Here is a 19,168-nt window from a genome sequence, read left to right on the forward strand (position 1 = left end):
TGGCCAGAAATATTTTAGGGTTCATTGCTTCTTGGCAGGCTAAAAGCACCCAGAATAAAATGAGGGTGGATGTCTGGTTTAGGAAAGTCATTCCTATGAGAAAAGCTTGGCTTTGCCCACCTCTTCCCCTCTCAATCCTTCTCCATGCCAGCTGAAGTCCCATCTCCTCTGCAAAGCTGTTCTGATGGGTCCAATCCACAGGACCAGTCCTAACTCACTGGACTCACAATCAGGCCCTATTGTTCACATGTGATTATTCACGGTGATTGAATCTCCAATTTTGTGGCATCCTGGTAGCTCAATCAGTAAAGAGTCTGCCTGCAAGGGGAGACCCGAGTTCAATTCCTGGGTCAGAAAGATCCCCTGGAAAAGGAAATGGCAACCCACTCCAGTATTCTTACCTGGCAAATCCCACGGACAGAGGAGCCTGGTGGGCCACAGTCCATGGGGTTGCAAGAGTCAGACACGACTTAGCAACTAAACCTACCAACTTATAGTGACATCAGGGTCAGATTTGGAAAAATTCGAGGAATCTTAGCTCCAGAAGCTGAAGCTCAGAGAGGGTGTGCTCTTGGCCACTGACACACAACCAGCATGATGTGTCTCCTGAAGGGTTTCCTAAGAAAGGGCCTGGGTCCCCATGACACAAGCTCACAGCCGCCATTCAAGAAATAACTGACTCAGAAGCCTCACAAAGATGCCAAATGAGAAAGGCATTAAAAGGGCAGACACCAGGTAATAACTAAGGGAGGCCAGTGCAAAAGGACCAGAGGCAGGTAAGTGGCAGAGCAGCTGAGCCATTGTTGAGGGGGGAAGCGTGGACAGGGGTGTGACGAGCAATGCCAGTCAGGGGCAGGAGAAGGTGGGGCTGAGGAGTCAGGGCAGAGTGAGGCACTGCAAAGAGCACTGTGCCCGCAGCCAAACCACCTGAAACCACCTTCTGCCTTTGAATTCCCAGGCTGTGCACTTGCCTTTACGAGGCCTCAGTTTACTTATCTGCAGTATGGGGACAATGATCCCTGCCTCTCAAGCGCAGTGTCAGGGACAGACTGGGCAAGGCAGTGGACATGCTGACCTCAGACTCAGCACACACGAGGCAGTCCCCTCCACTGTTCTGGCCACTGCTGGGCTGTCTCTCGGGGAAAGTGTCCATTGTAATGGCATCTAAGATAAAATGCCAGAGTTATGAGTCTGTTTTTTTGCCGAGTGACCTCGGGGAAGTTACCCAACCTCTCCCTGCCTCAGTTTCCTCGTTGTTTATTATGATTCATACTCATGTAGAACAGTGCTTTATATGTGGTGTGTGTTCATACGTGTCACGTTTTTGGAGGGGCCCCTTTCATTGCAAGTGGACAGGAGCTAATGACTTGGCGAGTGTGGCAGGGCTGACCTCACCCCGGCCCACTCTGAAGATGTCGGGGGAGAGAACGGGCCTGAATGAAGGATATTTGCAGGTGTAGAGAGAAGGGGGAGAAGCAGAGAGAAGGCTGCCTCTGCCTCTGACAGCAAAAGGTGGCCGAGGATCAGTGGGGACAGGCAGCAGGAATGGAGGAGGTAACCCCCTTCTGAAACATTCAGGAGCACCAAGGCAGGTGGGACACATGGGCTCCTAACCCGCCTGCATCCACTGCTCCAGGAACTCAAGGAAGAGCTTCAGATTCCCCAGGAATAGAGTGAGAGCCACTTCTATCTCACAAGGGTGCTGCAGAGACCAACAGGAGAGAGCCGGAAAGTGTGAGCACCCAGGCTTGGCTGCACCAGGAGTTTTACACACGTCACAACGACAGTGAGAAGCTGCCTGTGTGAAGGCTTAGGGAAGAGTCAGCATGGCTCCAGGTTCCCTCTCCTCTCTCTGCTGCTGCTGCTGCTGCTAAGTCGCTTCAGTCGTGTCCGACTCTGTGCGACCCCATAGACGGCAGCCCACCAGGCTCTGCCGTCCCTGGGAGTCTCCAGGCAAGAACACTGGAGTGGGTTGCCATTTCCTTCTCCAATGCACAAAAGTGAAAAGTGAAAGTGAAGTCACTCAGTTGTGTCCGACTCTTCTCGACCCCATGGACTGCAGCCTAACAGGCTCCTCCATCCATGGGATTTTCCAGGCAAGAGTACTGGAGTGGAGTGCCATTGCCTTCTCTGTCTCCTCTCTCAAGATACCCCAAATACCAGCGTTGCTTGGTCAAAGACTAAAAACTGGAAAACTCACCTGATTCATTTCAGTGGTCCCTGGCGGTCCCAGTGTAAAAGTCAGAAAGTGCTCTGGGGGCTGCAAGAGGTTTCCCTGGTCACAGGCTGGTCAATGGGAAAAGGAACAGGAGCAGCCACAGTCTGCTCCCTTTCTTGGAGGTAGAAGAGTACTCAGTACAGCCGGGTTCTTTGAATTATGGCCAAGACAGCTATCACCTACTCTAGCATCTCCGCTTGCCTTTTCTCATCCAAGTGTGCCCAAACAGTCCCAATGGCTGTAACCCCAACTCCTTGTATGCAAAGACTTCTGCCTACACTGAATCCCCAGCAACATGAGCACTCATGAGCCTAAAAACGCAGGCTGTCCAAAGCACAGACCCAAAAGTTTACATTTTTTTATTTAAAAAAATTCCAGAAAGAGAGCTGTCAGAAATAGAGAGCATTTTACAAATCTAGCCTCTAATGGCCCTATTTCCATTTATTTCCCCCAAAACATTGGTTTCACAATATTTTCTATATCCTAGCTATCTGGCAAAGCAGAGACTCCTATATCATTTGAATTATAAATCTAATTCTTTTTTTTAAGTTTTTTTTTTTTTAATGTGGACCATTTTAAAAATCTTTATTGAATTTGTTACAATACTGCTTCTGTTTTACGTCTTTTGGCCTCCAGGTGTGTGGCACCAGGGATTGAACCCACACCCCCTGCACTGGAAGGCAAAATCTTAACCATTGGACCGCCAGGGAAGTCTCATAGATCTAATTCTTAATAGGAGACTCCTTCTCCCTCTTCGATGACCAAAAAGGGGAGGAGGAAGAGGAGGAAGAAAGAAGAGAAGAAAAAGGGGAAGAAATGGGTGAAACAATATGATTGATGAATGTGTGCTTGTATGAATGGGGGAGGGGACCTGGGGAATTTAAACATCTTCCCCCACCCCCCTCTTACATTACTTGCCACAGACAGCAAAAGCACATTCATTGCCGAAAGATCTCCAACAATCCACATATTGATATGACATCAATTTACTAGTGTTAAAGTATTAATGGCCTTCTCTGCAAAAAGCCCAGCCACTTCCATTCACATCGGATTAAGTTCATGATGTCAGTAGGACTCTTACAATTTAGGCCTTGCTCCCACTGGAATCAACAGATTTTTACATAGCTATTTATAGCACTTGCAGGAAATAAATTATACATGATGCTGATCCTATGGGGAGAGAAACTGCACATTAATGCATTATTTCTCTTTGCATTTTCATCAGCCCTGAAATAGGGAAGCTAACGGGACAATTAGGATGCAAAATTCACTCCCTCTGAGGAATTTAGTGAATTATCCACCTAACACGGGGAATCATGAGTAGGTAACAGGGATTTTGGAGGTGGTTAAAAATAGATTTGAAGCAGAGGGTTATGGAGGGACTGTGATTAATCTGGAGAGCTGAAACCAGCCAGGGGTTGCTTTGTGGTGTTAATTACACCCCTGCGCTGAGGAACAGGATGGTAATCATACCTCCCTCTCCCTGGGAAGAACAAGGTGAGACATCTACCTGAAGAATTTACTCCTTCCTAAGACCCTGAGCTAAGAGGAAAAGAAGGCACTGAGAAAATATGCTTCTTCCCCAACCTCACGTGAGGATGCAATACCGGTACCATGAATCTCAGACTTGACTTTCCAACTTCCATCCCTCTTCACCTATTTCCTCCCTGGTCCTAAATAAAGCACCAGAGGATGAGGCTTGATCTGAGCCAGAAGATAGGAAGGGACTATATTTGGGGGTGGGTCACAGCTTGGTGGCACCATTTTTTCTTGATGGAAGATGCTGTGAGCCAGAGTTTATTTGTTCATGAGCCTTAAGGGGATAAAACAAGTGCAAAGGCAGAATCATCATGTCCTTGCTTCTAGGGTGGGGTGCTAACTTTCTAAATTTTAGCATAAAGCTTGTTAGGGGAGAGAAATATGTATAAGAGAATGCCCAAAATGTGTTAAGGACTTCATGCTACCCCAGAGATACCAGGTCTGGAACAGATGCCCAAGTCCCAAGGCTCTCTACAGCCCAAGCTATTTCTCTCTGAGACTGGCAGTTTTCACACACTAGGGCCAGGTGTGAAGAGAACAACGGAAAAGCTGCTCACTTCAGTGTGGGGTTTAGAAAACTCTCCAGAAAAATGAGAAGAGGCAGAGAGGAGCCCCAGTGAGCTGTGGTTTCACATTTCATACGGCATGGCCTTGAATGTCACCTTTTGGTGCAAACGTCATTGACCGTGACCTCTGATTTATTGCGCTGCTCTACAATACAATAAATAAACCCCCAGTGGCCTCAGTTGGCTAAAGGGCACCTGCCAATTACACAGCTGAATAAGTCCCTGTTCAGTGATGAAAGACAAGGGCATTTCCATAAGACTTCAAGTTTCCTCTCAGAAAAGGACAGAACTTGTTGGGGTCCCTTATTGACAAAGATATCCGGAAATAATTTTTACTTCTGAGTTTTTGTTTGTTTATTTGATCGGGGGATAGCAGTAGAGTTTAAATGTGGTATTTTGTTCTTGGAGTTTTTGTCTTTTGAGTTTCTATAACTATTTTCTGAATTTTCAATCCTGCTGCTCCTACTGACATGCCTTGAGGCTTTGTAGATATCAACTCTCAGCCTGAATGTTTATTTTTATAAGTCTGGTAAGCAGGTTGCATACTGTGGATTGATCCGCTCTCCTTTAAAATGTGGCTTTAGAAGCTGTAGAAACTCCATCTAAGCTTTCGTATGGAGCTACTCTCCTGTTTTCTACAAGATATGACAGTTGAGACTGTATTTTAATTTTATCTTTTAACTGAATATGTGTAAACTGAAACCTTGAGGCAGGCCCTAGAAAACATAATCAAACTTTCTTTACATTTTGTTTCCTCAGTGTGAATTTTTCCTTTTGATAACTCGTTGTTAACTTGTATTTCTATTCTGCCATGGTTGTGACTTACTTAGTTATCTCATTTTACATGGAACTATGAGAGCAATTTATAGATTTTAAAAGTCTGGTATTTATTAGTTAAGTGTCCAATAAATTTCATATTATTCAAACAAGAGAACAGTGATTTAGGTATCTCTGCATTGGCTTTATGTGAAACCTAGCCTGATTTGAAAATGTTCTCATGCCAAACTCACCAGTTCCTGCCTTAAAAGCTTTAGAGAAATTTGAAGTTGTAAAGAATCAAAATTAAAGTCAGTGCAGTTAATAAAAATCTTTCCAGACTGCTGAGATATTTTTCCTGCCACGTCAATTCATTTCTTTTTTAATGCTTAAATTTCCCCTAAAATAATTTTGATAGAAAACTTTTATCCCGACATTTTCCAACTTCCTGTTGATAGTATTTTTTAAAAAAGGATTATTTTAAATATCAGACTTTGATGATAGAGGTTCTGAATACCTGTAGTTGTGCATTCGTAGTCAAAGCTGGTCACGTCATTCAGCTTCTTTTCCTGATATTCTGGCGGACCGATACACAGGACATCAGAAACAGTGGAATTCGTCATCTTCAACCACAGATACAACCACTTGGCTTTGCAGTCACATTCAAACTTATTGCCCCTCAAATCTCTAAAAAAACAAAACAAACACAGACACCGAGAAAGAGGCATGTCAGAAATGTTCCAGCAGTAATACGAAACTCCAGAATTCTTAATATCCTGACATATTTAACAAATAGCAAAAAGTGGAATTAAAAAAATTTTTTCTATTTAATGCATCCAATGTCTTTTACTTCTCATTGACTTCATGGAACACTCTTCAGTGTCCCTGATTTTAACCAGAGGGCACACAGAGAGTTCTCAGAGTTGACACACCACCATTTCTGCAAATCCTCTTGAAAATGTCACCACACCATGCTGGAAATGGGGGAGGGCTGAAAGAAGAACAGCACCCAGCATAGGTCCTTACACGCAAAAACAAGACACTAAAGGAAGACAGCCCTGACAAATGCAATTGAAACTTTAAGATCTCGTTAAACTTTGTCCAGTAAGGAATGACAAAACACAAGAAGATAAAGCAGATGGATATGCCATCGCTCATGGGGAGCGATGAGGGGGACCCTCTCACCCAGCATGGTGAATTACCACTGGCCTAATTCTACTAAGCACAGTTAACATGGCAAAATCAAACACAATACAATCTATATGCTGTTTCCCAGTGTTCGCTGCTTTGTCATGGATTTTTAGCTCTTACAACAACAAAATGCAGTATAGGGGGAGACTGGATTTCAAGACAAGCACACGTAAACTTAATTTTCATTACTTACAGTTCAATCAAAGAGTCTAAATCACTGAAGACATCCCTTGGGAGTGCTTTTATGTGGTTGTTGGCCAGAGAACTAGAACAAGAAAGTCACGATTTAATGTGTTTATTATCTTTATGCCCAGTCACTCTGAAATCCCTTAAATAATGCAAGTGATTTAAAACAGAGCTCAATGCAGTTCAATGTCTGACTTTGGTCACTGATACTGATACTGAATTTTAGTTTAGTTATAAAAAGATAACATTAGAGATGCTGAACTACACAATATAAGTTTTTTGTTTTGTTTTGAAAACAAGCATTTATTAAGCTCTTGATATATACATTAAACTTCATGTTTTATGATATACATGATATACATGTTGGCATCTCACGTTTCTCAGAATAAAAGCCAAAGTCCTTTAGATGGCACCCAAGGCCCCCCATTGTCTAGTTACCTCCATTCCCACCTACCCGTGGGACTGAATCTCTAACGACTCAGATCACCCACACTGGTTGCTTTGCTATTCCTCACACAGGCTAGGCATGCTCCCAGCTCAAGTTCTCTGAACCTGGTGTTCATCTGCCTGATGCTCTTCCCCTAGTTATTCCCATGGCTCAGCCAGCACCCTCTCTAGGTCTATCCTCCACTTTCACCACCTTCCCTGATCCCTACACAAGTCCCTCCCATGCTCTGTTGATTTTCATCACACAACTATCACTTAGCAAACACTATATATTATCTATTTGTTTACTGACTGTGTATTCTCCCTAAACATAAGCTACATGAGGACAGAGGTTTTTGTCTGTCCATATCTGCATCCCTTGCATCTAGCACAGTGGCACAAGTGGGTACTCAGTAAGTCTTTCTCAATGAATGGTTTAAACACCAAATGAAAATGATTAAAAAAAGAAACACAGATGTTCAGTCTTATCCCAAGAAGTTCCCTAGTAGGGCATCCAAGTGAATTTTATTACTTGTGACTAAAAACAAAGGACTCAGTAAATACTCTTTTACATAAAGAATCTCAGCTCTAACCCTAATGATAATACAAAATCTCAGTGAACCACAAAGTTTAGGGAATGACTGATTGAGATCAATCTCATTTTCTCATTAATGAAGGTTGACTAGAAACCATTCTGCATTTCTGCTCTTCGAGTTGAAGAACTTTCTATAATGTCTCTATAATATAGCCCTCATCTTCAGGAAGTAGACTTGAACAAATATTATCAACTCTTTCTCCGATGATTCAGGATTATGCAGTGTCCTGTCATCATCCTGCTGAAGATGAATGTCCATGGTGCTGGGCCGCTGACGTAGAAAGATGCTAGGTGTTGAAACGACATACATCAAGTCTGATTTCGCCCAGCCCTCGTGCCCTGAGTGAGTCAGCCAAAACACTCATGCTTACTTTTGTCTTCTTCGACACACTTGAGTACAAACAGAAAACATATAAATGATAATCAACACATAGGGAACTGAGCACCACCCCCTTTAAAAATATATATGAAATCAGTCTTTTATAGTTTTCTAATGACCCATCCAAGAAGTAGGAATCAAACAGTGTTCTTCCTTAGAGTCAGCTAGGATAGAAAGCTTTGTGCCCATTTTTAACCCAAACATTCTTACTGCGTGATATCAACAGAATACAGGGAGACCTATAGTTTCTGAATTATGTCCTTTCTCATCCAGGTAACCACAAATGGAGTGAAATACTATTTCATGTATCATTTTACATTTCTTTCCTAAATGATTTATTTGTATATTTTTAAAGATGTTGGAAATAGGTTGAACAGACGATAAATTCGAATTGTTAACTACAGACTGTAGATTATAGACTTTGGATGCAATCAGACTGAACATTCTCCAGAAGCAGCTTTTGGAAATTTAAAAAGGAGATAGTTGTTTTTATTTTCTTCTGGTTGCTAGTCACTTTTTTTTTTTTAAGTGAAGCACAATTTTTTAGCTAATTAAAGGTTACTAGTTTCCTGCATTGGAGAAGGAAATGGCAACCCACTCCAGTGTTCTTGCCTGGAGAATCCCAGGGACGGGGGAGCCTGGTGGGCTGCTGTCTATGGGGTCGCACAGAGTCAGACACGACTGACGTGACTTAGCAGTTTAGCTAAATATTTTTAGTGAATTGAAATGCACTAGATTGAATTGATAAGCATATATGGAGTCATCAAGGCCAAAATAAAAGCAACTGTTCTAAATGTTCAATTAAGATTTCAGAAAGCTGAATTACTTAGATGGACTATCCACCACCACCTCCCCACCCCCAGACTCAGTGCAAAACATCTCACTTTCCACTTCACTTTGTCATGGCACTTACTTCATTTCTAAAACTACTTAACAGTAACTGGTCCCTTGGGCTTTGTGGGACCGCTGGAAAAACAAATGTCCCAGATTTTAGTTACAGATTGGCACTGTTCCTTCAATGCTTTGAAACCTGATCTATGTTCCTTTGTGTATGAATGTGAGTCTGCAGGTGTTAGAAAAGTTCATAAAAGATAAAAAGCAGGTACTTAAGCAAATTTCAGATAGTCACTTCCTTAAGCACAGAAGTGAAGTTTAATGAGCTGATGTATTCTCTCTGCTTACCAGTTCACACACACAAAAAAGAGGATGGGGTGGGCTGGGGATCAGTTCATTCCTTAGACAGTGTTTTGCTGCTTCATGCTCACGCTGCATGCATGCTCAGTCATGTTTGACTCTTTGCGACCCCATGGACTGTAGCCCACCAGGCTCCTCTGTCCATGGAATTTTCCAGGCAAGAATACTGGAATGGGTTGCCATTTCCTTCTCCAGGGAATCTTCCCAACCCAGGGATCTAACTCACATCCCCTGCATTGGTAGGTGGATTCTTTATCACTACCCCACCTGGGAAACCCTGAACAGCACAGTAAATGTTTTTTATTACTACATACATCTCCAGCCTTGGAGGAGTCAACTTTAAAAGTCCTAAGACTTGCAGTGCAGTAGAGCACATATGGAACACCCAGCTTAGTAACTCATTGGTCTGCCAGTGAGTCAGAAAGAACACCCTGCTGGTTTGGCCCCATGGGAGACGCCGGAGAGGAGTAGAGCAAATGGAAGAGCTGTAGGAACCCTGCCCTCAGGGAGCTTTCAACCCAGCTCAGAGATGAAACTAGCATCCGTGAAATGGCATCAACCAATATGGCCAGTGTCTACTGCCAAGAACTGGTTGTGTGGAGTCAGTGGAGCAGGCTACAAGAAGAGAGGAGCTGGGATCAGGACTGGCTCCAGGGAAAAGATAGAACTTAATCTGGACTGTGGAGGAAAAGGCAGGTTCCAGAAGACTGTGGGCAGAAGAAACCATCTTCTGGGCAAGGGAAATGATGTAAGGGAAAGGTTGGTTATGGGGTGAATTGGGTGTGCTCAGGAGAGCCCAGTATTGTGGGCATGTTCAGGGAAATAAGGCTGAAAGCTGGGGAGGGGGTGCTCCCTAGGCTTGACTGGAGGATGGTAACACATACCAGGTGAACGTACATCTCCTCTAACACATCAGATGCACTCTGGACCCAAACAAGAGACTCCTTTATTCCCTCTGTGTGTGCCCGTGCGTGTCACACAGACAAGGAGGTGCCTCTTGCACACATATGGGTAACACAGCACATGGTTGTATGTGCAAATGCACAAGCACACACACAGTTATGTACACCCATGAGTAGAAGTGCATGGACCCAAGGGCCCACATACACAAAAATACGCAAATATATATGCACAATACCTGCATATTCACACCTGTTTTCAGATCAGGGACCCACAGCCAATTGGTTCAACAAAAGCTGACATCTGGGCAACGTCAACCAGTCACACTGGTTTTGCTTTAGGTGCAGAATCTGCCCAGAGCCTTTGCTCAGAAACAAAGCCCCTCATTCCTGACTTTCGGGAAGTGGATTTGTCTGGCCACAGCTGTTCCTCTCCAGACATCCACAGCTGTCTTACCAAAGACCCTGTCTAGCCACTCAAACTGCCAAGGCTACTCAGCAGCCATTGGAGAAAACTGAGACTTCTTTACGGGTGGATGGAAGGAATGATGATGCTCTGCTGTTGAGGAGGAAGATGATAATAACACCAACCAGATCTTGGGCATTTACCATGGATAATGGGCCGGATGCTTTGCAAACAAGTATTAACCCACCATGTGCAGCTACTTTATGAGTTCAGTATAATCACCCCCATTTTCAAAGATGAGGAAAGTGAGGCTCAAAAAAGGTTAAATAATATTAACAAATGGCAGCCTTGAGATTTGCAGCTAAGTCTGTGTGACTCAAAGCCCACTGTCTTAGCCTCTATAAGAATGTGGGGATTGGGCATCTAGGCTGAATCTGAAAAAACAATCAAGACTTTTATAGGAAGGAAAGAAATCACAGAGAAATAATGCCAATAAGAGTTTGATGCTGTCCAGGATCGGCTGTGCTGTTTGGACCTCCCATTCCCGCTCCCTCATCTCCTTCCTCTACAAATTGTGACTCAGGCAAGACTTTTGATTAGTAGGACTCCAGAATCAAGTGCTTGCTGAGCCTACTGACAGATACCTTTGCCTCTATCAGGGTCTAATGTAAAAGATGATCCCTTTAGATGCTGTATCAGTTAGAGTTCACACACAGGAGGTGCTGACACCCTTGCCTAATACTCCTGCTCAAAGCCCTTCAACTTCCCCAGTTTATTTTTTTGACCATAGACAAGCTCACTATGGAAATGGGGTATGTTATCCTACTCACACACAAAGTTTCTAGTATGCAAATGTGACTGGTTCCTGGCTGTTAAATTGCTCCTACCAAGACAAAGACGATGTTCACATTTTCATAAGCTCAGCCGCTATTTCTCCAGTTTTCTAAATTTGCTAAGTGTGTGGTGCTTGTTTCATTTGATACGCCAATTCAAATCAATTTGTTTAATTTTTTTCTCCAGAAAGCTATTAAAGAACCCAGAGAGCTTAGCTTAAGCCACAGATAAATCCAACATAAAAGAAAAAGCTATTTGCATTCAAATTAAAGGAACCACAAAAATGTCTCTATTCTGCTTCAACAAATGTTGATCTTCCATTCAGCATTCTTCAATGAGTTAGGTAAGCCTCAGTTCCCAAATCTGTACAATGGGGACTCCCAGATTAAGGAGAAAGATAAAAGCTTACTAAGCACAGAGTAGGTATACAATACATGTTTCTTTCCTTTCCATCTCCTCCATCAATCCCATCACTCCCTGATTTCACAGGCAGTCATACGAACCACAATGGTGATTCAGGAGGATGGAGAAGATAAGAAAGCCAAGTGTGTGAGTGCTTATGAGGGGATGGTGCCTGACTGACAATATAGAAACCTCTCGGGCAACCTAGAAATGAATTTCCTTCAGTGGCTATTCCAGTATGGACAAAACAGTCAAGAAAGAGAGAGGCACTGGGAATTCCACTCAGTACCCTGTAATAGCCTACATGGGGAAAGAATCTGAAAAAGAATGGATATATGTGTATGTATAACTGAATTGTTTTGTTGTACACCTGAAACTAACACAACATTGTAAATCAACTATACCCCCATATAAAATAAAAACTTTATAAAAGGAGAGAAGCACCAGGAAGTGACCCTCACTCTACACATTAAAGAAGTTACAACACTTTTCACAGGACTTACAGGTGAGTCAGGTCACGGAGGCCACGGAAGGCATTTCTTGAAATTGTTTCTATTTTGTTCCCTTCAATGAACCTAAGAAGAAAATCCATATAATTAAACTGAATTTTCTGTGCTTGATACCTCAAAAAAAGATAGTGGGATGCTTTCAGAATGGAATCTAAAAGCATTTATGAATTTCAAAAATTCATGTCCAAAGTCTTGGCCAGCTACACCAGATTCCAAGTGGGAACCGAGTGTGTGTGCAAGAGCGCATGCACACAGATATGCTTTTTGCATTCCTTCCAGAAGCAGCATGGAAGTCTTCAAAGTCAGAGTTGGCAGCATGGGTAGAAACATCTTGGGGGAGAAAGAAGAAAGCCCTAGACGAAGGCAAAGGAAAGGAAAGGAAAGTGAAGTCACTCAGTCATGTCCTACTCCTTGCAACCCCATGGGCTATAGTCTAACAGGCTCCTCTGACCATGAGATTTTCCAAGCAAGAGTACTGGAGTGTATTACCATTTCCTTCTCTAAGACAACGACAAGATATTCTCAAATTCCACAAGATTGGAACGCTTCCAGACCTCTTTCCCCCTCCAACCTTCTTACATTTCACAGTACCTGGCTATTAATATTTTTCTTTATATCATTGTCCCTTGAACAGAGCCCTCTGTTTTACACCACCATATTGAAGCCTTTGGGCTTCCCAGATGGCTGAATGGGTGAAGAACCTGACTGCCAATGGTAGGAGACACAGGAGACGTGGGTTCAGTCCCTGGGTTTGGAGGATCCCCTGGAGGAGGACATGGCAACCCACTCCAGTATTTTCGCTTGGAGAATCCCATGGACAGAAGAACCTCGTGGGCTACAGTCCATATGGTTGCATAGAGTCAGACACAACTGAAGCGACTCAATGCTTACGCACACATTGAAGTCTTTGCCCAGGGATAATTCAATTAAACTTGGCTTCCAACAAGCTTGGGCTTCCCTTGTGGCTCAGCTGGTAAAGAATCTGCCTGCAATGCAGGAGACCTGGGTTCAATCCCTGGGTAGGGAAGATTCCCTGGAGAAGGGAAAGGCTACCCACTCCAGTATTCTGGCCTAGAGAATTCCATGGACTGTGTAGTTCATGGGGTTGCAAAGAGTCGGACATGACTGAGAGACTTTCACTCACTCACTCACTCCAACAAGCTTGAGTTCATCACGCCCTGCACGGCGTCACCTCTGAACACATGGGCAACAAGACAGAGATACTCTCTAGATCTCTAGGTCACTGGAAATAGAAAGTATAAAAAAGGTGAGCACAGACCAAACTTCTTTCTCAGTGCTTAAATGTCTTAGGGCTTGCACATAAGATCTCACAATAAAAACTCCGGCCGTGCTTTAAAGTCTCTGTGGGAAATACATGAAGTGAATGCACTGGGACTATTCCCTAGGGCCACAGAGAACTAAATTTCAGTTTACGGCCTCACATTTCTTCAAGTGTAAGAGGGTCTCTGATGAGATGGTCCAAGGGAGAGGCTATGCACTGTGATGTCATTAGTGAAACAGTTCTTAACTCGTACACTGAGAATGATCTGGTCTTTAAAAAAAAAAAAATCAGGGGTCTATTCAGTAATAAACTTCAGTATAAACTGAGAAGCAAACTTCCTCCTCAATAACTTTGACAGGAAGATGCACTACTGGAAAGAGAGAACAGATTGCTCTTTACTCAGCACTTCCATTGACTGTTTATGTGCTTCCGTAGAACCTAGTTAAACTTAGCACTTCAGCCTGACCACTCTTCCCAGGTTACCTAGACTATCAGGTATTATGACAGTACCTGTATTATGTGTCGTCTGGAGAAAGAATTCCTCCAGAGACATCTTTCCTGAGGACAGAAAATCAGCAGAGAGCTTTCCTAGACACAGGATGTGCTTAGAATTCAAATATCTCAGATAAGAAGGCAGAGACAAGGTTTTAAAAATCCCTCTGAATGCTAAGTGAGGAAATCCCATCTGATAGCTGAATTAATATTATTACAAAGTGACAAAAGACAAGGATGGGAGAACTTAAGGGGAAAAAAGACTATGAGAGTGTGAAAAGACAGAAATCAGAGTGAGGGCAGAGCTCATTGCTGGTGAGGGGACAACTGCACATCTGAAAAGGGAAAAATAACCTTTGTTTTAAAGGAGAAAAAATAAAATTAGACTCCCAGCAGCAGCTCACCGGGATACTGCAAATGGGATATAGGACAGTTGAATTAATAACATGAAGTTGTAGCCCCAAATATGGAGACTTTCTCACAAATATGTAACCCTCAGAATCCTTCAGCTTTATTTCTGGCTGATCAGCAAATCCACGCCTAGTTTTCAGAGGTAAAAATACCCGATGCAATTTCCAATTGTGCTTACGACATGACAAATTAAATGTCAGCAGAGAATGAATGAATATCTTTCCTTCTTTGTTCCCTTTCCCCCTCTTTTTCTCCAACCTCCTCCTGTCCCAGCATGTTCATACACAAGTAAACTATAAAAGGTCAGCGCTGAAAAGAGAATGGGGTTTTCTGCATTTTCTCCCCCACCCCCAAGCTCTCTAAGAGATGCTGTTCCAGCTTGGAAAGCAATACAGCCATTCCACTGACATACCAATTACTCAGCACATAGACAAAGAACAAAACTTACAGGTATTCAAGATGAAAGAGTCCAGCAAAAGCATCATCCCGGATGACTGTGAATGAGTTAGAATTCAGCAATCTGAAAACAAGAGACAGATATCAACAGATTCCAGTGAATAAGCGCAAAAGTTGAGTTACATGGTGAAGCCATTTCTGTTTCTTTGGTTATGTTCTGATCTGTGGGCAAACATGGGCGCTTCTCAGTCTAAAACTGGCCCATTCCATGCACAGCCTGACTCACAGACACTGATGGATAATGGCAAGTAGATTCCCTTTGGCCAGATTTTCTGGTCACCCTTATGATTCCACCTTTCTTCCCTGTGGGTCTCAGTAAATATGACCTAAGAGCTGTTTTCTCATAGCTTTCCAATGTTCAGCACAACTAAACAGCTGGTGAGTGCTTTATGATGCACACATCTATAAAGAAGTAATCTGACTCTTGGAGAAACTTGAATTCAGAGAAGTTAAGTGACTTGATCAAAGTCACACAGTTGAGACCAAACAAAATGAAACAAAACAAAAAACCTTCCTAGCATACTACATGTGCCCATGGGAAATAATGAAGTTTAAGAACACTTCAGAAGATTCTTGTTCACCACATAGCTGTTTGAGTTGCCACTTAAGCCTTTGGTAAAAGTTTATATAGTCTCTACCATCACCACTGATGACTACTCTGCATTTGTATCATATGGAAAGAATATTTTAATAGAACTATAATTTCTCAGAAATTACAGATTTTAAAGTGGTAAGGATAATGCTGTAAGTAGGTACATAACATTTCAAGAACAAAAAAGTCAAAATGAAGTTGATTTGGGATGAGTCTACTATATGCCATGTCTTCATATCTTTCTGTATGCATCAAGTATGTTGATAGCTTTCATTCTGATCTCATTCAAGTTTAAGAAACTAATACAAAAAGAGAGTGAGCTAAGTACTCATGACCTTGCCTGTCACTGACTTGATTTTGAAAACTGCATTTTGGACATTGCTTTTTATCAGGAAATATTAACTGACCAAGGCTACAAGGCACAGGACACGAATACTTGGCAGAAGCAGCTGGGATGAAGAGGAGTTACGAGTGTGGGCTTTGGGCCCTGGGTCAGAGTTCTGGCTGTGATTTTGGGCAAGTTACTTAACTTCTCTGAGCCTCAGTTTTCCCATCTGTCAAATGGAAAAAGGAAAATACTGATAGCATTAAATAAAAATTTGCCCATAAATGCATAGCATGCCGCCCAACAGTTTACATACTCAGTCTAATTTACATACTAGAAATATTCCTATGACCATAATAACATTAAGAGTTTAAAATGCAGGCTCTCTTTTAAAGGGGGGTGTTTGGGAAATGGTTCATTTGGGCAAAATTCAGGCCATAATTCAATGTAATTAACCTCCCCCATTGCTGCTGGGTGTGGGCGATGGCGTCTACAATAAAGTCCTTGAGGGAAACACACGCCAGAAAAGGAAAGGGAGCTGAGCGCTGGGAACTCAGCTCGGTGGGGACATGATGGACCAAATCAACACTAAGAGCCTGCCTTGGTTTACTGGTGGAGCACGGGTATCTTGGGAAGGACAGATACCCAGGAGGCAGAGATGGCTCTTCCCAAGACCACAGCCCCAGGACCCGCAATTCCAGAGAGGACTTCCCACACTCACAGCAACTGCAGGGAAGGCAGATGGGAAAACATCCGGTCCTTGATTTCTGAGAACGTTCCATTTACCAGGCTCCTACAGGCAAGAGAGGAACAACATGGAGACTATGTTGCTTTCAGGAAGTACCAGGCAGGATGGGCGAGTGGCCTTGTCCAAACTCCTCCACTCAGGAGTGAGGCTTCAAGCAGGACTTCTTGGGGTAAGAAATAAGACCAGTCCAGCCATTTTCCAATGAACCGGATCAATAAGAAAACTGCGCTGAATAACGGAAACCTTTACCATCAGTCTAGCTCCTTCCATAGACATTATCTCAGCCGGTTTAAATCAATCCCTTTGCTTCCTTTTCTTAACTACAGGAGGCCTTAGCTGAAAATGGATAATTGCTTTACCTCTGCCCATGATTCTGTTTGTGTAGACACAGCATTAATGTTGGCCCACGAAACTCCAGGATAGGATTAAGCATTCCCCTTGGGATCACAGCTCTGAAAGTCACTCAGAGCACTTCTGATTAAATGCACCGTAAAAGCCTTGGGGAAAATCTCAGAGACACCTGAACTTGAATGTGCAGTGGGAGGCAATGCCATCTGTCAGATTTAACGGTCAACCAGAGCAAGGACCTTGACTATTTTAGCCAGCAGGTCCCTCATCCTTTCTGGCCCCAATAGGACCTCAATACATCATTTCAGAATTATTTCAGTTAGCATGCCATTGTGTTAAGCAGCTGGTGGTATAAGGGATTTAACCAGGGGAATTCTCATTTCTGGAATTGTCCATGTCATCTGACTTAGCAATATTAGGCATCAAACGGGCCCTCTGTTCTAGCCTGGCCAGACTCTCCTGATTTCTATAAATGCAAATATGAAGCCCTTCACTCCTGGGTCTGGACCCCAGTACCTTGCTTGGGATGGAGGCAGGGAAGTGGAGACAAGAGAAAGTGTGAGCAACTTCCCCCTCCCCACCCTCAGGGGGAATCCGTGCCCTAGGACAGAATAGGTATCACTCCAGCACCTTGGCCCTGAACAAAGAAGTCATCTCAGCAGGAAACAGTTCCCAGCAGTGAAGATATAGCCCAAGAGCCCCTTCCACAGTCACAGTGAAAGCTGGTCATGTGGCCTGAGTGACTGTATAAGGCCAGGTTGAAAGCATTCTCAAGCAGGTGAGTCAGTAAGGGGAAGCCCTTTCCTATCCGCTCCTCCAGCACTGAATAGGCAGCCAAGGTAATGAGTGGTGGGGAAGTGGGCAAGAAGGCCTTGTAAACTCAGGGCAAGAAGTCAGGCTGACTCCCAGCACTTGCCCACTGAGCTGAATGCCCACACTCTCTAGTGCTCCACCAAGTCCCCTGTGCTTCCCTCTTCCAGGCCACATGGAACTGCATCACCACTTGCAGAGGTGACATGCCCTTTCCCAGGTTCTGTCCAACCTGCAGTGTGAACAGGTCCAGAGGAGGCCACCGTGGAAACCACAGCCCCAGACCTCTCGGGTGGGACAGCGAGGCCTCATCCTTGCGCAATGGCTCCAGTCCTGCTGGGCTGCATATACACGCCCCCACACAACCCCCACACGTCTCCACTCCAGCACATATCCTCCTCCCAAACTTTAATGCATACCAGTGTCACCTGGGGACGGCCAAATGCAGACTCCGAGGCTCCACTCCCCAGACCCTGCATCATTCGGCGCGGGGCCCGGAATCTGCCTTGGCACAAACTCTCCAAGGTGGATCTGATGCAGGTGGCCCGCGGGCCAGACTTTGAGAAAACACTGCCACAGGGACTTGTCCGGCTTCCCAGACTCCGAGTCTCGGGTTCCCCTCATCCTCCCCCGGCCCCGAGGCTCCACCCACGTCCCACGGCGCGCCCCAACCCAAACGCAAAGAAAGGGGGCCGGGAAGCAGGGGAGTCAGGGTCGCGCTGTCCCGGCGCCAGAGGCAACTCCCGGGGCAGCAGGGTGGGGCAGGACGGGGCAGGGGGCTGGCGGGGTCCCACTCACTCACAAGGAGCTGATGTCGCCCGGCACGATCCTGGGCACCCAGGAGGAGCCCACGCAGATGATGGACTCCTTGGTACAGCTGCAAGTGGCGGGGCAGCGCACCAGCCGCCTCACCTGCGCGCTCGGCGGTGTGAGGCACGCGGTGCCCAGCAGCAGCAGCAGCAGCCCCGGCGCCCCGCCGCCCCTCCGCAGCGCCATGCCCGGGTCCCCGGTCCCCGCTCCGGCCACGACCCCCGCCGCCGCCGCGCCGCGCGCTCGGACCCTGCGCCGCTGCAGACGCGGGCGCTGCTCGCGACTCCGCCGCCGCTACTGGCGAGGACAAGGGCGCCGCGGGTGTGGGAGGCCGAGCCGCAGCCGAGCAGCATGCTGGCCGCCACCCCCACTCGGCGCCCCCCCCACCCGCGCCCGGGCTGCTGGGCGGCCGCCGCCGCTGCGCCCGCCGCACCCGCGCCCGCCTGACATCAGCACCCGCGCCCGCAGCCCGCTCTGGCCAATGAATAATGCGGGGCGGGCGCCCGCCCGCGGGGAGGGGGCCTCGCACCGCCCCCGCCGCGCCCCGCCGGCCCCTCCCGGACCCTTCCCAGGAGCTGCGGAGAGAGGAAAAAGTTAGGTGACCTTGGGGGAGGGGCCGGCCTGGACGGAGACCCCCTCCCCCGCCCCAGGGACCTGGCTGAGCGATGGGGGATCAGATGCCCGCAGTCCCTCCACTGGCTCCAAATGATTTGTGGGGAGACCCTGGGCTCCTTTGAGCCAGACCAAAACGTGAGGAAGAAGGAAAAGTAGGGCTCAGGGCAATGGCTTGATCA

The 19,168-nt window shown here is 45.4% G+C and overlaps 1 protein-coding gene across 1 annotated transcript in view; it reads right to left on the reverse strand.

Annotated features, from left to right (window-relative positions):
• LGI2 (leucine rich repeat LGI family member 2) overlaps window positions 1–18,786 on the reverse strand; it is a 31,027-nt gene extending 12,241 nt beyond the window's left edge. Inside the window, exons 1-6 of the mRNA XM_043871433.1 lie at window positions 18,367–18,786; window positions 16,380–16,451; window positions 14,734–14,805; window positions 12,095–12,166; window positions 6,464–6,535; window positions 5,597–5,766 (exon numbers count right to left, since the gene is read on the reverse strand). Of these exons, the coding sequence (XP_043727368.1) occupies window positions 5,597–5,766; window positions 6,464–6,535; window positions 12,095–12,166; window positions 14,734–14,805; window positions 16,380–16,451; window positions 18,367–18,560 (652 nt within the window). The 5' untranslated portion in view covers window positions 18,561–18,786. The remainder of the gene's footprint in view (window positions 1–5,596; window positions 5,767–6,463; window positions 6,536–12,094; window positions 12,167–14,733; window positions 14,806–16,379; window positions 16,452–18,366) is intronic.
• Between the last annotated feature and the right edge of the window lie 382 nt (window positions 18,787–19,168).

The sequence above is a fragment of the Cervus elaphus genome, chromosome 17 (assembly GCF_910594005.1).
Source record: "Cervus elaphus chromosome 17, mCerEla1.1, whole genome shotgun sequence".
NCBI lineage: Eukaryota > Metazoa > Chordata > Mammalia > Artiodactyla > Cervidae > Cervus > Cervus elaphus.